At 48.2% G+C, this 17,213-nt stretch overlaps 1 protein-coding gene across 3 annotated transcripts in view; it reads right to left on the bottom strand.

Annotated features, from left to right (window-relative positions):
• LOC144610184 (FHF complex subunit HOOK interacting protein 2A-like) overlaps positions 1–17,213 on the bottom strand; it is a 52,189-nt gene that overhangs the window by 22,604 nt on the left and 12,372 nt on the right. For all 3 annotated transcript variants that reach the window (XM_078428744.1, XM_078428742.1, XM_078428743.1), the window contains 4 exons: positions 16,879–17,001; positions 11,296–11,520; positions 6,933–7,129; positions 1,245–1,365 (listed from right to left, as the gene is read on the bottom strand). In XM_078428744.1, the coding sequence (XP_078284870.1) occupies positions 1,245–1,365; positions 6,933–7,129; positions 11,296–11,520; positions 16,879–17,001 (666 nt within the window). The remainder of the gene's footprint in view (positions 1–1,244; positions 1,366–6,932; positions 7,130–11,295; positions 11,521–16,878; positions 17,002–17,213) is intronic.

The raw sequence follows: 17,213 nt of genomic DNA, 5'->3' as shown, positions 1-17,213 counted from the left end.
TAGGTAAATTGGCATGGTAAATATCTTAAAAATGTCGCTAGTGTGTGTCTGATAGTGTTAATATGCGGGGATCGCTGGTCGGCGCGGACTCGGTGGGCCGAAGAGCCTGTTTCCGCGCTGTGTCTCTAAACTAATCTAAGCTTGCTCCCAAGCAAGACCAGTGTGAGGATCGGCTCTCCGAGCACTCTCTGGTTCTGTTATGAGTGACGATTACAGCACAGCCTCGCTGAGGAATAACTTGGTAAGAAAGCCACCTGTTTGAAAAGTTCCAGATCAACCGGTCGCATTTCAAACTTGATTCAATGTTTGCTTACGTCAATGTCATAGAACATAGAAACTGGCCCTTCGGCCCAACTCATCCACGCCGACCGAGATGCCCCATCTAAGCTAGTCCCATGTGTCCGTGTTTAGCCCATATACCTCTGAACATTTCCTGTTCATGTACCTGTCCAAGTATCTTATAAATGCTTTTATTGTCTCCTTATATAAAACATATTTCTACTCCCTAGCGTTTGAGGCTCATTGAGGAGGCGCTGTGAACTGTTTGCGTGCTACTGTATGTTTTCATTTTTTTTCTATTGGAACCTAATCAAATGTACAGCACTTTGGTCAACGTGGGTTGTTTTTAAATGTGCTATACAAATAAAATTGACTTGACTTGACTTGACTTGACTTATGTTTGGAATTTGTTTGCAAGAGACGAGCCCAGAATATTGGCCATGGTTCTGATCTGAAACTGAAATCTTGTAAAGATATTCTGGCTGTGTAATGCATTGACCTACATCTGTTCTACCAGTGTTTGGGTGCAAGGTTGTGTGAAGCAACACAGGTTACACAGAGCGTATTCATTGTGCTAATCTCCACAAGCATGGAGATGGGTGATTTCCAAAGCTTTGCCTGCTTTTCTTCCATTATATTATTTGCCACACCAACTCCAAATTCATTCCCTCTACCTTCAGATTGCTCAAACTGCAGAGGGACTTCTGTGTAGAGACCGAGGTTCCTCATTACCATCACATCTACTATTAAACACCTTGACAGTTCCCTTGGCTACTGGCTGAGATAAACGTCTGTCCTTTGTTTTTGAGCATGGCACTTGGTCCCTGCTGAACAGCTCCCCAACGACAGGTGAAATAACTCATTGGTTCCTGTAACACTGAGCGCTTCAGCCAAGCCTCCCACACACCTCCTCACGAGGACGGGCTAGGTGAAACACTCCAGCGTGCGCTGTCACTACGACGTACCTTGTGGGCTTCTGCCACCAGCTGATCACAATAGTGCAGGCACGAGAGGAAGGCCACCACGTCCCCTCTGCCCGGAAATGACTCTGCATCTGCCCCATCAGAGGCAGCAGCATTGTGTAACCTGGAAGCACAGAGCACAGGCAGTCAGCATTCAACACCATTAGGCTTCCATGTTCAATGTTGAGAAACCTGCTCTCAGCATGTACTCTCCCCAGATCTACCCGTTTCACACTTGGGTTGGTTGTTCAGTATAGCAAGATATCGGTAGGGGAATGATGCCGATAAGCACATTCCAGACCTCAGGAATACATACCATGGGACACACTGAAGCCAATACAGAGGCTCTGTGGGGAAGGACAACTGTTGCCACAGGATACTGAGAGGCCAAGCTTCCCAGAACACTGATTAGAAAGGGATCTGAGGGATATGGGCCAAACGTGGACAAAGGTAGGTACACATCTCGGTCAGCATGTACGAGTTGGGCCGAAGGGCCTGTTTACTTGCAATACGACTATGTGCGTTGCAATGTTTTTGCACTGTTAGCCCAATCAGCAATATCTGTGGGATTATGCCCATGAATCACGTTTACGGACAGTCTTGTCATGACCATGCATTGAGTTTCATTAAGTTACATTCTTTTCAACCCTACATCAGTGGCATTTGGCACCATTGTAACATGTTTAAATCATCCTTGAGAAATAAACTTGTTCTTTTTTAATATTTCCTCAATAGTTTCAAAATATTGATCTTGTGTAATATACCTTCGCAATCACACCAACGCCTCAACTTCCTCAGAAGGTTTAGGAAGCTTGGCATGTCCCCTACAACTCTCACCAACCTCTTAAGATGCACAATAGAAAGCATTTTATCTGGATGCATCTCAGCTTGGTTTGGAAACAGTTCCATCCATGACCGCAAGAAATCGCAGTGAATTGTGGACGCAGCCCAGACCATCACACAAACCAACCTCCATCTACACCTCACACTGCCTCGGCAAGGCCAGCATCCCATATCATCGCACAAACCAACCTACCTTCCACACCTCACGCTGCCTCAGCAAGGCCAGCAGCCCATATCATCACACAAACCAACCTTCCTTCCACTGACTCCATCTACACCTCACGCTGCCTCGGCAAGGCCAGCAGCATCATCAAGGACGTGTTGCACCCTGGCCACAGTGGCCACTCCCTCTTCTCCCCTCTCCCATCGGGCAAATGGTATAGAAGTGTGAAAATGCACACCTCCAGATTCAGGGACAGTTTCTTCCCAGCTTTTATCAGGCAACTGAATCATCCTACTGCAACCAGAGAGCAGTGTTGAACTACTGTCTACCTCATTGGTGACCCTCGGACTATCCTTGATCGGACTTTGCTGGCTTTACCCTGCACTGAACGTTATTCCCTTAGTACGTAAATGGCTCGATTGTAATCCTGTTTTGACTTTCTGCTGTATGGCGTTGAGTACAGCAAGATGTTGGAGCACCCAGAAGAAACCTTTGTAGTCACAGTGAGAACAAGCAAATTCCACACAGACAAGTCGTAGAGCACAGAACTGACTCTTCGGCCCAAATGATGCATTTGGGTGCCAAGATGCCCTGCCATGCTAGTTCCACCGGACTACTTTTGACTCATCTCCCTCCAAACCTTTCCTTTCCTTGTACCTGTCTAAATATTTTTAAAATGTTGTTTTTCCTACTTGCTTCAGACACTTCCTCTAGCATTTTAGTTTAGGTTTTAGTTTAGTTATCCAGCGTTGAAACAGGCCCTTTCGGCCCAAAGGGTCCACGCCGACCAGCGATCCCTGCACATTAACACCCACTAGGCACAATTTTTTTAAACATTTACCAAGCGAATTAACCTACAAACCTGTACGTCGTTGGAGTGTGGGAGGAAACCGAAGATCTCGGAGAAAACCCACGCAGGTGTCACGGGGAGAAAGTACAAACTCTGTACAGGCAGCACCCGTAATCAGGATGGAACCCGGGTCTCCGGCGCTGCATTCACTGTAAGGCGGCAACTCTACCGCTGCGCACCGTGTCACCCCGAAGTTGCCCCTCAAGTTCCTATTATATCTGTCCCCTCTCATTTCAATCTATGCCTTTTAGTTTTGATTCCCCAACCCTGGGGGACCAAGACTGCGTGTATTTATTTTATTGATCCCCTTATGATTATATACACCTCCATGAGATCACCCCTCAGCCTTCTGCTCTCCAAGGAATCAATTCCTAGCATATCCAACCTCTCCCTTTAGCTCAGTCCCTCAAGTTCTGGCAACATCCTCATAAATCTGTCCTGCAGTCCTTCCAGCTTAATAGCATAGGGCCAATTAAACTACAAATCTGCACATGTTTGGGATGATGAAGGAAAGCACAGCACCCGGTGGAAACCAACTCACTGGGAGAACATGCAAACTCCACACAGACAGCACCCTAGGTCAGAATCAAACCCAGGTCTCTGGCGCTGTGAGGCAGCAGCTCTACTCAAGGAATCAAGGGATATGGGGAGAAGGCAGGCACGGGTTATTGATTATGGATGATCAGCCATGATCACAATGAATGGCGGTGCTGGTTCGAAGGGCCGAATGGCCTCCTCCTGCACCTATTTTCTGTTACCCGCTGATCATTTATCGCCCTCGATCGATCACTCTGAGAAACTCCCACCAGGTTCCGACCAGCCGTGGATAACCTGGCACAGTCTCAACAGACTGCGGACAGGCATGGGGAGGTGCAATTCGAACACGCTGAAGTGGGGATACACTGAAGATGTGGCAGACTGCGAGTGTGGACGGGACCTCCAGACTATGGAACATCTCCTGAGCTGTGACGTGCTGCACGACACACGCACTGTAAAGGGTCTTGCAGAGGCCAACGACGTGGCACTAAAATGTGCTCGCTATTGGCAAACAGTTGTGTGATGACACGAATAAATAAATAAATTTATCGCCCAATCCCTCTGGAATACATGTTTCTATATTCTAGTAGACTTCATGACTGTCTTTAACCCTTACTCTGCAGATGAACCACTTCAATAATATTTTCCAAGAAATGCCATTACCAATTTATAAAGTCACTACCAATTACGACCTCCAACAGAATTTGAGTAGATCAGGAAATATTTACACAGTTAACTACTCCAGAATGAAGAAGGGTCTTAACCCAAAATATTGCCTATCCTTGTTTTCCAAAGATGCTACCTGACCCACTGAGTGACTCCAGCGCTTTGTGTATTTCGATTTGCATTCTTGTAACCTCTTCTGCACTACATCCTTCCTGTAATGGGGTGACCAGAACTGCACACTGCATTACATTTGCGGCTTCATCAACGTTTTATAAAGCTGCAACATGACTTCCTGACTCCTATACTCAAATTTGAGAGATTCACAACTCTGTGAGAGAAAGATTTCTTGATTTGAACGCGTGTCAAGAGGAGAAGGCATAAAAATGGGATTAGGAGGCAGAGATCAGCCATGATTGAATGGCGGAGAGAACTCGATGGGCCGAATGGCCTAATTCTACACCTGTAACTTGTGAACTTGTGAAAGAAAGGATTTGCCCTAACTGCCTTTTGCTGAGGTGGAAACCCTGTTCTGTGAGAGGAAGTGCCCACCGGTCAGAACTCTCCATTGATAGAAACAAAGTGCTGGAGTACCTTAGCGGGTCAGGCAGCATCTCTGGAGAAAAAGGATGAGTGACATTTTGGGTCGGGACTATCTATTTATTATCTTAATAGAAACATAGAAAACAGGTGCAGGTGGAGGCCCTTTGGCCCTTCGAGCCTTCATTGTGATCATTGTGATCATGGCTGATCATCCACAATCAGTAACCTGTGCCTGCCTTCTCCCCATATCCCTTGATTCCGCTAGCTCCTAGAGCTCTATCTAACCCTCTTAAATTCATCCAGTGAATTGGCCTCTACTGCCTTATGTGGCAGAGAATTCCAGATTCACAACTCTCTGGGTGAAAAAGTTCTTTCTCATCTCAGTTTTAAATAGTCTCCACTTTTTTCTTAGACTGTGGCCCCTGGTTCTGGACTCCCCCAACATTGGGAACATTCTTCCTGCATCTAGCTTGTCCAGTCCTTTTATAATTTTATATGTTTCTATAAGATCCCCTCTCATCCTTCTAAACTCCAGTGAATACAAGCCTAGTCTTTCCAATCTTTCCTCATATGACAATCCCGCCATCCCGGGGATTAACCTTGTGAACCTACGCTGCACTGCCTCAATAGCAAGGATGTCCTTCCTCAAATTAGGAGACCAAAACTGCACACAATACTCCAGATGTGGTCTCACCAGGACCCTGTACAACTGCAGGAGGACCTCTTTACTCCTCTACTCAAATCCTTTAATTAAGACAATAAAATATAATACGATTCCTCTTCTTCAGATACTTTAGTTAAGATATTTTTAAATGTCTACATTTTTGTTCACCGTGATATTGAATTCCAGAATGCAACTTGGAGTAAAACCTATTGGGAATGGCCTTTTTGATTCATGGCTACAGCTTGCTCCAGTGCTCACCACAATATTCAACCTCTCCTTGGCCAAGTCCGTGGTCTCTGCATGCTTCAAAAGATCCATCATTGTACCGGTGCCAAAGAATGCCTCTCCAGCGTGTTTAAATGGCTACCGACCGGTGGCCCTCACCTCGGTTGTCATGAAATGCTTCGAGAGGCTGATCAAGAACCACATCTGTGCCTTCCTTCCTCGCAACATGGACCCACTACAGTTCGCATACCGTCCGAACAGGTCCACGGATGATGCGGTCTCCCAGGTTCTGCACACCACTCTCTCTCATCTGGACAGCCAGAAGGGGGGCTATGTGGACTTCAGAAGGGCTCAACATCCGAGGACGTACACGCCACTGGAGATAAATGGGTCTACTGTGGATAGGGTGAGCAGCTTTAAATACCTGGGAATCCACATCACAGAGGATCTGACATGGACAACACACATTGCCGCACTGGTGGGTAAGGCAAGGCAGCGCCTTTACCACCTCAGACAGCTGAGGAAGTTCAGAGTGTCTCTGAGGATCCTTCAATGCTTCTACTCTGGGGCTGTAGAGAGCATCCTGTCCGGCAACATCACAGTCTGGTTTGGGAACAGCTCTGCCCAGGACAGGATGGCCCTGCAGAGAGTAGTGCGTTCGGCTGAACGCACCATGGGAACAACACTCGTCCCCCTGCAGGACCTATACATCAGGAGGTGCAGATCAAGAGCAAGCAAGATTATGGGGGACCCCTGCCACCCCAGCAACGGACTGTTCCAGCTGCTACGGTCAGGCAAACGCCTCCGCTGTCACGCTGTGAAAACGGAGTGGATGAGACGGAGTTTCTTCCCACAGGCCATCAGGACTGTTAACTATTATATCTCCAAGGACTACTTTTTTTTCCGTAATTGTAATTTTTTGCACAATCCGCAGGCATTGCCACTTTCATTTCACTGCACATCTTGTATGTGTATGTGACAAATGAACTTGACTTGACTTGACTTGGTGAAAGCACCTGCTTGATAAGTTTAGTTTAGTTCATGGTCAGGTGTACTGAGGTACAGTGAAAAGCCTTTGTTGCCCACATAAGTCAGGGATCATGTGGAATTCATCGCTTAAGCAATACGAAACATTGCAATAATCTGACACAATGCAAACATCTCTTCATTTTCTGGTTCTTAAACTTGAATAGTTTTATGTACCGCCAGTTAACTCTCCCCAGCAACTCAACTAGTCCCGGGTCAGTGTCTTCGGGTATTCGCCTGTAGAGGTGAGCCAGGCGGTCAGCCAGTGTTTGACATAATGCTGTGCCTTCCACCAGGTAGCGTGCAGTCACATCCTCTGGCAACGTGACCAATAGGAGCAAGCCATCGCAGGCCTTCAGTGCAAGTCGCTTCTCCTAAACGCAGAGAGTACAGATATGATGAGAGCTGTCAGCTGTAAGTCCAGGCCAACATATCACTTGTCATCACCTTCTCCACAGCCGACATTAGACCGCTGTGGACACCACCTCTCCCCCATCATCATTGCTGCCTTTCATTTGTCCTTTTGTATACATTTCATTCATTTGTTTCTTAGTGCCGTTTCATATTTCTCGCTTCCCTCTCTGCTGATTCTCAGTCTGAAGAAGGGTCTTGATCCGAAACGTCACCTAGTTCTTTTCTCCGGAGGTGCCACCTGACCCACTGAGTTACTCCAGCCTTTTGTGTCAATTGCCAACTCTACGTCCCTCTTCTATATTTCTAACAGAATCCACATTTATAAAATCACAGGACTACTGTGGAGTGGAATGAGGCCATTCAGCCCATCTCGCCAGTGCCAGCTCCAGCACAGTCCCACTCCCCCACTTTTCAGCCGTGGGCTGCAAACCGCTTCCTACAAGTGCCCCTGCAATTCCCTCTTGCAAGTCATTCTGTTCCCAACATGGAGTCGCTGGGTGATGGTGCTGGCTGCACGGCACTGTACACTGGCACTGATGGTGCACGGCACTGTACACTGGCACTGATGGTGCACGGCACTGTACACTGGCACTGATGGTGCACGGCGCTGTACACTGGCACTGATGGTGCATGGCACTGTACACTGGCACTGATGCTGCACGGCACTGTACACTGGCACTGATGCTGCATGGCACTGTACACTGGCACTGATGGTGCACGGCACTGTACACTGGCACTGATGGTGCATGGCACTGTACACTGATGGTGCATGGCACTGTACACTGGCACTGATGGTGCACGGCACTGTACACTGGCACTGATGGTGCACGGCACTGTACACTGGCACTGATGGTGCATGGCACTGTACACTGGCACTGATGGTGCACGGCACTGTTCACTGGCACTGATGGTGCACGGCACTGTACACTGATGGTGCATGGCACTGTACACTGGCACTGATGGTGCACGGCACTGTTCACTGGCACTGATGGTGCACGGCACTGTTCACTGGCACTGATGGTGCACGGCGCTGTTCACTGGCACTGATGGTGCACGGCACTGTACACTGGCACTGATGGTGCACGGCACTGTACACTGGCACTGATGGTGCATGGCACTGTACAATGGCACTGATGGTGCACGGCGCTGTACACTGGCACTGATGGTGCACGGCACTGTACACTGGCACTGATGGTGCATGGCACTGTACACTGGCACTGATGGTGCACGGCACTGTACACTGGCACTGACATGGCGAGCAGAATGGCTTTCTTCTCTGTGGTAGGTTTGGATTATCCTGTAACTGCACTCATAGCACCCTGTCGGCATACACCCATCCCCCTAGAGATTGTGTCCAAAATGGTCAATCTTTGTCATTGAGCCAGAGTCAATAGACAATAGGTGCAGGAGTAGGCCATTCGGCCCTTCGAGCCAGCACCGTTCAATGCGATCATGGCTCATCATCCACAATCAGTACCCCGTCCCTGCATTCTCCCCATACCCCCTGACTCCGCTATCTTTAAGAGCTCTATCTAACTCTCTCTTGAAAGCATCCAGAGCCATGTTCTATGAATGAGAGTTTTTCCCTCCTGACCTGTCATGATCTTGTATACCTCTACCAAACCTAGCTTGGCATGGAAACGGGCCCTTCGGCCCACCAAGTCCCCATCAACCAATCACCCAGTCATACCAGTTCAATATTATCCCAATTTCCCTTCCACTCCCTGCACTCTTGGGGCAATTTACAGAGGCCACTGAAAGTACAAATCTGCACATCCTTTGGATGCGAGAGGAGACCGGAGCACCTGGAGGAAACCTATGTGGTGTTATATCATATCATATATATACAGCCGGAAACAGGCCTTTTCGGCCCTCCAAGTCCGTGCCGCCCAGCGATCCCCGTACATTAACACTATCCTACACCCACTAGGGACAATTTTTACATTTACCCAGCCAATTAACCTACATACCTGTACGTCTTTGGAGTGTGGGAGGAAACCGAAGATCTCGGAGAAAACCCACGCAGGTCACGGGGAGAACGTACAAACTCCTTACAGTGCAGCACCCGTAGTCAGGATCGAACCTGAGTCTCCGGTGCTGCATTCGCTGTAAAGCAGCAACTCTACCGCTGCGCTACCGTGCCGCCCTGCGCTACCGTGCCGCCCTAGGGGGAATGTGCAAACTCTGAGGTCAGGATTGAACACATGGTCTCTGGCTCTGTGAGGCAGAGGCTCTACCACCTGCACCACTGTGCTGCCTGAAACCTCTCACATCAGGAGCCATCGTAGCACATATTCACATCTCCAGATAGACACAAAATGCTGGAGTAAGTCAGTGGGACAGGCGGCATCTTTGGAGAAGCAATGGGTAACGTTGCGGGTCAGGACCCTTCTTCAGACTGGGCGTCAGGGGAGGGGGAGTTACAGAGATTAGGGGGACAGTGGTGGGAGAACTGGGAAGGGGAAGGGATGGAGAGGGTAAGCAAGGGGTAAGAAGTTAGAGAAGTCAATATCCTCTAACTGTCCACCCTCAAGTGTGATGTCCAGAACTGAACACAGTGCTACATCTGCAGGGTTAACCCAAGTTTAATACACATGCAACATACCTCCCTGATATAGGAAATTATGGAAATTATAAGACAAAAGGGCAAGTATGTAATATACTGGGAACGCACAATGGGAAAAGAGGCCAACATAGTGAACTTGCCATGTTAGGAGAGGCAGAAACTGATTTACGAAGTGTTTAGATTGCAAGGCATAGCTAGCTGGAGTAAAGATAAATATAGGAGGTTGTAAACCAGGCTCAGGGCGATAAAACAGATCAGGAGCTAAGAGAAGTCACTTTGTCAGACAAATAGGAGAATGTTTTTCTAAATAACAGAAAACAGCTTACAGGCAACTCCAGCATAGAAAAAAAGGATGAAAGACCGCAAAGAAAAGTTCTCACTGAGAAATTAATTCAAAAATGTAAAATCCACACGTAACCATCGTATCACAGACTATAAAAAGGCTGTTAGCGCTGAGAGTCAATGAAACACTTTGGGTTCTCTCACTGTTTCTCTGGATATGCTGTTAAGGCCTTGAATAACTCGACCTGTTTGAGAAACTTACCACTACTCTATGAGATGTTCTTTCTGTGCTGTCCTGATTTGAGTTGTAATTAATGGTGTGACAGGGCCCCATGTGAAAGCCAGATTCAGGGTGCAGGTCAAAGACACAACTGCCTCCAATACTTCCCATGTTTTGAAACCCATGCATCTATTTGTGTCCAACCAATTACTCAGCCACGGTGGCGCAGCGGTAGAGTTGCTGCCTTACAGCGCCGGAGACCCGGGTTCCATCCCGACTACGGGTGCTGTCTGTTTAGAGTTTGTACGTTCTCCCCGTGACCACGTGGGTCTTCTCCAAGATCTTTATTTTCCTCCCACACTTCAAAGACGTACAGGTATGTAGGTAAATTGGCTTGGTGTATGTGTAAATTGTCCCTAGTGTGTAGGGTAGTGTTAATGTGTGGGGATCGCTGGTCGGTGCGGACTCGGTGGGCCGAAGGGCCTGTTTCCGCGCTGTATCTCTAAACTAAACTAAAACCAATCACTCTTCAACAGACCCTGCCACTGTCATGTACACCAATGTCCCCTGTGTCTGACCACCGTCCAGAACAGTTTCTCATATGAACATAACTAGTAGCAAAGAGAGTTGGGTACTTGACGTTTGGGCCTGTTGTGCAACACGTTAAGATCCCAACTCATCTTCTCACTTTCCTGTATTCGGCCCACATTCTTTGATTCCTTTAACATCCAAAAATCTATCAATCCCTATTATGAAGTCAGGAAAAAAAAAGTGCTGAATTACTCATCAGGTCAGGTCGGGCAGATCTGTGGAGAAGGGGTAGGGTGCAGAGGGAATGTCCGTGATAGGGTGGAGATCAACAGGTTGCAGCAGTGAGGGTGGTGCCGGCTTCTCAACTCACACAACCTGTCTGTGGGTCATGTCAATAGAAGTAGGTGAATGAAAGGGAGAGACTGGAGCAATAAAGGTGAGAAATGTAAATAATGCAGATGCTGCAAATGTGAAATAAAGGAGAATGTTGGGAATATTTACAAGGTCAGGCGCCATCTAAACAATACCTGACTTGAGGTGTGGATGAGTACAGCATGAAGCAGGTTCTTCTCCAGCTGAGTGCCTTTGTCCTTGGGACTTCTACATGTCACAGGCTGGTCAGTGTGCGATGGGCTGGCCCCTGCAGCCAAACTCAATCTTGATGCTTGGGTAGAATCAGCTTCCTGCTGCTCACCTTCACGCTTTTCAGAGGAACACGATAATGATCTTTTGGATTCAGCAAAATTCTTCTTCTGCAAGAGCAATTCATTAGAAAGAAACATCAGCGTCTATATACTAAAACTCTCGTTTGTTTGTTTGTTTGTTTGTTTGTTCCTGAACTATAGCCAAAATGATACACGATAGCGCGACAATTTTAGGCCCACCTAAAATTTTAGACCGTTGTCCCTTTGGTGCTAATGGAAGAAGTTTCATTGAAATCGGTGTTATATTTTTTAAGTTATTCACATTTTAAAGTTTAAATCTATCTCCTAGGGAGGGAGGGGGAGGGAGGGAGGGGAGGTGGAGGGAGGGGGTGGAGGGAGGGAGGGAGGGGGGAAGGAGAGAGGATAAGGGGGGTTGAGGGGGATGGAGTGGGGGGAGGGTAAGGGGAGGTGGAGGGAGGGGGAGGAGGGAGAGAGGGGGCGAGGAGGAGAGGGTGCTGCACCAATGCAGGAGAGGTTTGGGCCCAATGGGTCCACTTGGTCTAGTAACTAAATAAAAACAGCCAGTGGTCACATTGACAAATGTCTTCATTTCAATAAACTCAACTCGACAACACTCACAATCCTTCAAGAGTGTGGCACAGTGGCAGAGTTGCTGCCTGACAATGCCAGAGACCCGGGTTCGATCCTGACCTCGAGTGCTGTCTGTATGGAGATTGTACGTTCTCCCTGTGACCAGGTGGATTTTCTCCGGGCGCTCCAGTTTCCTCCCACACTCCTAAGATGTACAGGTTTGAAGGCTTGGGTAAGAATTGTACATTGTCCTGAGTCTGTAGGATAGTGCTAGTGTATAGGGTGCCTGCTGGTCGGCACGGACTCGGTGGGCGAAGGGCCTGTTTCTGTGCTTTATCTCTAAAGTCTAAAGTCGAAAGAGCCTTTCCTGTTCTACAGCAGTCATTGATCACAATGTGGTTTACCTCACAAATGCAGATTGTGTGATTGCTTTGCACAGCTCCTAGTTCATACCACAGGAGTGACCCCAAGCTTACAGCTGGTCTCACTTTAATTCAGCTCACTCCCACTCTGACCTTTCTATCCTACTGCACTGTAGTGAGACCCGATGCAAGCTTGAAGAATTGCACAGGAAAGAACTGCAGATGCTGGTTTAAATCAAACGTAGACACAAAATGCTGGAGTAACTCAGCAGGTCAGGCAGCATCTCTGGAGAGAAGGAATGGGTGTTGTTTCGGGTCGAGACCCTTCTTCAGACTGATGTCAGGGGAGTGGGCGGTACAGAGATAGAATGTAATCAGAGACTGTAAGACTGGTATGAGAACTGGGAAGGGGGAGGGGATGGAGAGAGAGAGAGAGAGAGAGAGAAAGCAAGGGCTACCAGAAGTTAGAGAAGTCAATGTTCATACTGTTGGGGTGTAAGCTACCCAAGCAAAATATGACGTGTTGTTCCTCCAATTTGCGATGGGCCTCACTCTGACAATGGAGGAGGCCCAGGACAGAAAGGTCAGATTGGGAATGGGAGGGGGAGTTGAAGTGTTGAGCAACCGGGAGATCAGGTAGGTTAAGATGGACTGAGCGGAGGAGTTCAGCGAAACGATTGCCGAGCCTGTGCTTGGTCTCGGATCGGACGGAGTCCACACCTGGAACAGCAGATACAGTAGATGAGGTTGGAGGAAGTGCAAGGGAACCTCTGCCTCACCTGAAAATACTGTCGGGGTCCTTGGATGGAGTCGAGGGGGGAGGTAAAGGGACAGGTGTTGTATCTCCTGCGGTTGCAGGGGAAAGTACCGGGGGAGGGGGTGGTTTGGGTGGGAAGGGACGAGTTGACCAGGGAGTTGCGGAGGGAATGGTCTTTGCGGAAAGCAGAAAGGGGTGGAGATTGGAAGATGTGGCCAGTAGTGGGATCCCATTGGAGGTGATGAAAATGTTGGAGGATTATATGCTGTATACGACGGCTGATGGGGAACTCTGTCCTTGTTGCGAATGGAGGGGGAGGAGCAAGAGCGGAGCTGCGGGATATCGAGGAGACCCTAGTGAGAGCCTTATCTATAATGGAAGTGGGGAACCCCCGTTCCCTAAAGAATGAGGACATCTCTGATGACCTGGTATGGAACACCTCATCCTGGGCGCAGAGGATTTGGGAGTAGGGGACAGAGTCTTTACAGGAAGCAGGGTGGGAAGAAGATTACACTTCTTTTACGTAGAACCTGATGGATTCATTTGTTCTATATCCCTCTACATCATCGTCCATATCTCTCGTTTCCCTTATCTCTGACGAGTCTGAAGAAGGGTCTCGACCCGAAACGTCACCCATTCCTTCTCTCCAGAGATGCTGCCTGACCCGCTGAGTTACTCCAGCATTTTGTGTTCACCTTTGAAGAATTGTACCTTGTCTTCCATCTCGGCAAGTTGAAGCCCTCAGGACTCAATCTAAACTTCTCCAACTTTAAGTTTAGATACAGTGAGGAAACAGGCCATTCGGCCCACTGAGTCCGTGCCGACCAGCGATCCCCGTTACCCTAGCACACACTACACACTAGGGACAATTCACAATGTTTACTACAGCCAGTTAATCTACAATCCTATACGTCTTTGGAGTTTGGGAGGAAACTGGAGCTCCCGGGGAAAACCCACGCAGGATGTGGGGAGAACATACATACTCCATACCGACAGCACCCGTAGTCAGGATTGAACCCGGGTTTCTGGCGATGTAAGGCAGCAGCTCTACCACTGCGCCACCGCGCCGCCCCTGTTTGTGTGTGTGTGTGTGTGTGTGTGTGTGTGTGTGCCGTGTGTGTACAAAAAACAATTAAAATACGCAAACGCTGTCCCCACTACCATAGGTTTTGCAGTCGAGTATCCAGCATTTGGGGACATGGCAGGCATCAGCACACCTAGAGCACTGGCATAGCCTTGCCTGGGAGAGTGGCACAGTGATCACCAACATTCCTCGGCCAGGTCCTGCTGCTTCTATCACAACTGGCCACTTCTGCCTGGCATCAGCCTGCCTCAGGTTTTCTCTTGCTATCTGCCGTCTGGCCTGCTGGGCAGGTGCTGCCTCCTTCCCATGGACAACACGTTGCACAATGTGCACCTCGCTGGCATTTACCTGCTCTGTCCATCTCTCCTCATCCGCTCGCAGATATTCCACTTGTCTTACCCCTCCTCCCCGACTTCCTCTGCTGCTCAACACTGACTTGTTCTCTCCTCTTCCCCTTATCCCTAAACAGTCTGAACAAGGGTCTCAACCCAAAACGTCACCCATTCCTTCTCCCCAGAGATGCTGCCTGTCCCGCTGAGTTACTCCAGCTTTTTGTTCTCTCTCAGTTATGATGAAGGGTCCTATCCCCGAATGCCCTCTTGATTTTAATGGAAAGCCTTTGGGATTTCCCGATAAATTTTACTGTTTCTATCCACAAATGTTGCCTCAGTGGCTGTCTCTAATATTGTTGTTTTAGTTCATATTTCCAGCACCTGCAGTTTTGACTATCGTGTCAGTTTCCTAACCCAAAAGAAACACAGGGAGACTGCAGTCATTGCTGGACTGAAATCTCACACCTGTGTATAAAATCATGAGGGGAATAGATCAGGTAGATGCACAGTCTCTTGCCCAGAATAGGTGAATCGTGGACCAGAGGACATAGGTTTAAGGTGAAGGGGAAAAGATTTAATAGGAATCTGAGGAGTAACTTCTTCACACCGAAGGTGGTGGGTGTATGGAACAAGCTGCCAGAGAGAGGTATCTATCCCAACGTTTAAGAAACATTTAGACAGATACATGGATAGGACAGGTTTGGAGGATATGGACCAAATGCAGGCAGGTGGGACTAGTGTAGCTGGAACATGTTGGGTGGTGTGGGCAAGTTAGGCCGAAGGGCCTGTTTCCACACTGTATCACTCTGTGACTCTATGACCTCACAGCCCCTGGAATGTTACAGAGGAGACTCACAGGCATTTACGTCGTGATTCAAGTGGAAGGTGAAAGCAGGGCAAGGAATGTGAGGGTAGGTTCCTCGACCAAAGCATGTGATGGGTAGATGGAAGATTTATTAGTGAAAAGAGGAGAATGCAAAGAAATGTAGAGAATCCTGGAAGGTTACAGTCCCAAAGGATCTTATTCAGTCCGAAGATAGACACAAAATGCCGGAGTAACAGCGGGACAGGCAGCATCTCTGGGGAGAAGGAATGGGTGATGTTTCGGGTCAGAGACCTTCTTCATTCCTTCTCTCCAGACATGCTGCCTGGCCCGCTGAGTTACTCCAGCATTTTGTGTCTATCTTGCATGCATTGATCCTGTCTATTGCCCTCATGATTTTATACACCACTATAAGATCACCCCTTCATCCTGTGCTCCAAGGAATGCAATCAGCATCCCAACTACAAAAGGTGGCCTCCTGGTTTCAGACTCAATACCAAAAGCGATGACAATGTCAAACGTCAACTCATAATTTGAGTTAAGTAACCAACCGCCCCCCTGCCCTCCCCTTTTTTATCCCGTCCTCGGCCTTGGTTGAGGAATTATCTGGACGCGCATCTATTTGTCCCATTATCATATCATATCATATCATATATATACAGCGCGGAAACAGGCCTTTTCGGCCCACCAAGTCCGCGCCGCCCAGCGATCCCCGCACATTAACACTATCCTACACCCACTAGGGACAATTTTTACATCTACCCAGTCAATTAACCTACATACCTGTACGCCCTTCCTCCCTATATATCTCTTCCTCTGGCTTCACATTTCGCATCACTTTTCTCCTTAGCTCACAACCGTTTGTCTTAAACAATAGACAATAGGTGCAGGAGGAGGCCATTCGGCCCTTCGAGCCAGCACCGCAATTCAATGTGATCATGGCTGATCATTCTCAATCAGTTCCCCGTTCCTGCCTTCTCCCCATACCCCCTGACTCCGCTATCCTTAAGAGCTCTATCTAGCTCTCTCTTGAATGCATTCAGAGAATTGGCCTCCACTGCCTTCTGAGGCAGAGAATTCCACAGATTCACAACTCTCTGACTGAAAACGTTTTTCCTCATCTCAGTTCTAAATGGCCTACCCCTTATTCTTAAACTGTGGCCCCTTGTTCTGGACTCCCCCAACATTGGGAACATGTTTCCTGCCTCTAACGTGTCCAACCCCTTCTTCCCACCTGACCTTAGTCCGCCTATCTACCATTCAAACTCACCTGACCTGTATCCGCCTGTCACTTGCCGGCGTCTGTCCCGACCCCACCTTTCTCCCCGTTACCACAATCCGTCTGAAGAAGTACCTTGACCATGTTCTCCACGGATGCTGAATTACTCCAGTGTTTTTTTTCCATGTCATAATTCCAGTCCGACACACACAAACTCGAAGACGTGTTGGATGCAGAGAGACAGTGATGTGGCAGTGTAACAGATGATACAGTGGCTGCTGCAACTCAACCAACCTACCTCTGTGAAGAAGTTCATCAGGTACGGATCCTGCTTTAGTTTCACACAGACTGTGGTTAGAAAGTGCACTTCTTCTTTTTCCGTATTGGATGCCGGCTCCCCGCCACACAAACAGATCAGCTTCTAGCGGAGCCAACGGAGAGCAGACAGGCAGATTAGCCACATGGCGCATTACTGTAGCCTCCACTTTAAAACTTTACACCAACTTAAATTTTAACTAGTTTGTATAACATTCAGAATTTACAACGTAAAGAGGAAACTGGAAAGCAGTAGGAGTCAAGGTACCTGTGTAGGAAGGAACTGCAAATGCTGGTTTAAACCGAAGATAGACACAA

This window comes from Rhinoraja longicauda, chromosome 36 (genome assembly GCF_053455715.1).
Source record: "Rhinoraja longicauda isolate Sanriku21f chromosome 36, sRhiLon1.1, whole genome shotgun sequence".
Taxonomy (NCBI): Eukaryota; Metazoa; Chordata; class Chondrichthyes; order Rajiformes; family Arhynchobatidae; genus Rhinoraja; species Rhinoraja longicauda.
This window is presented reverse-complemented; position numbering and strand designations above follow the sequence as displayed.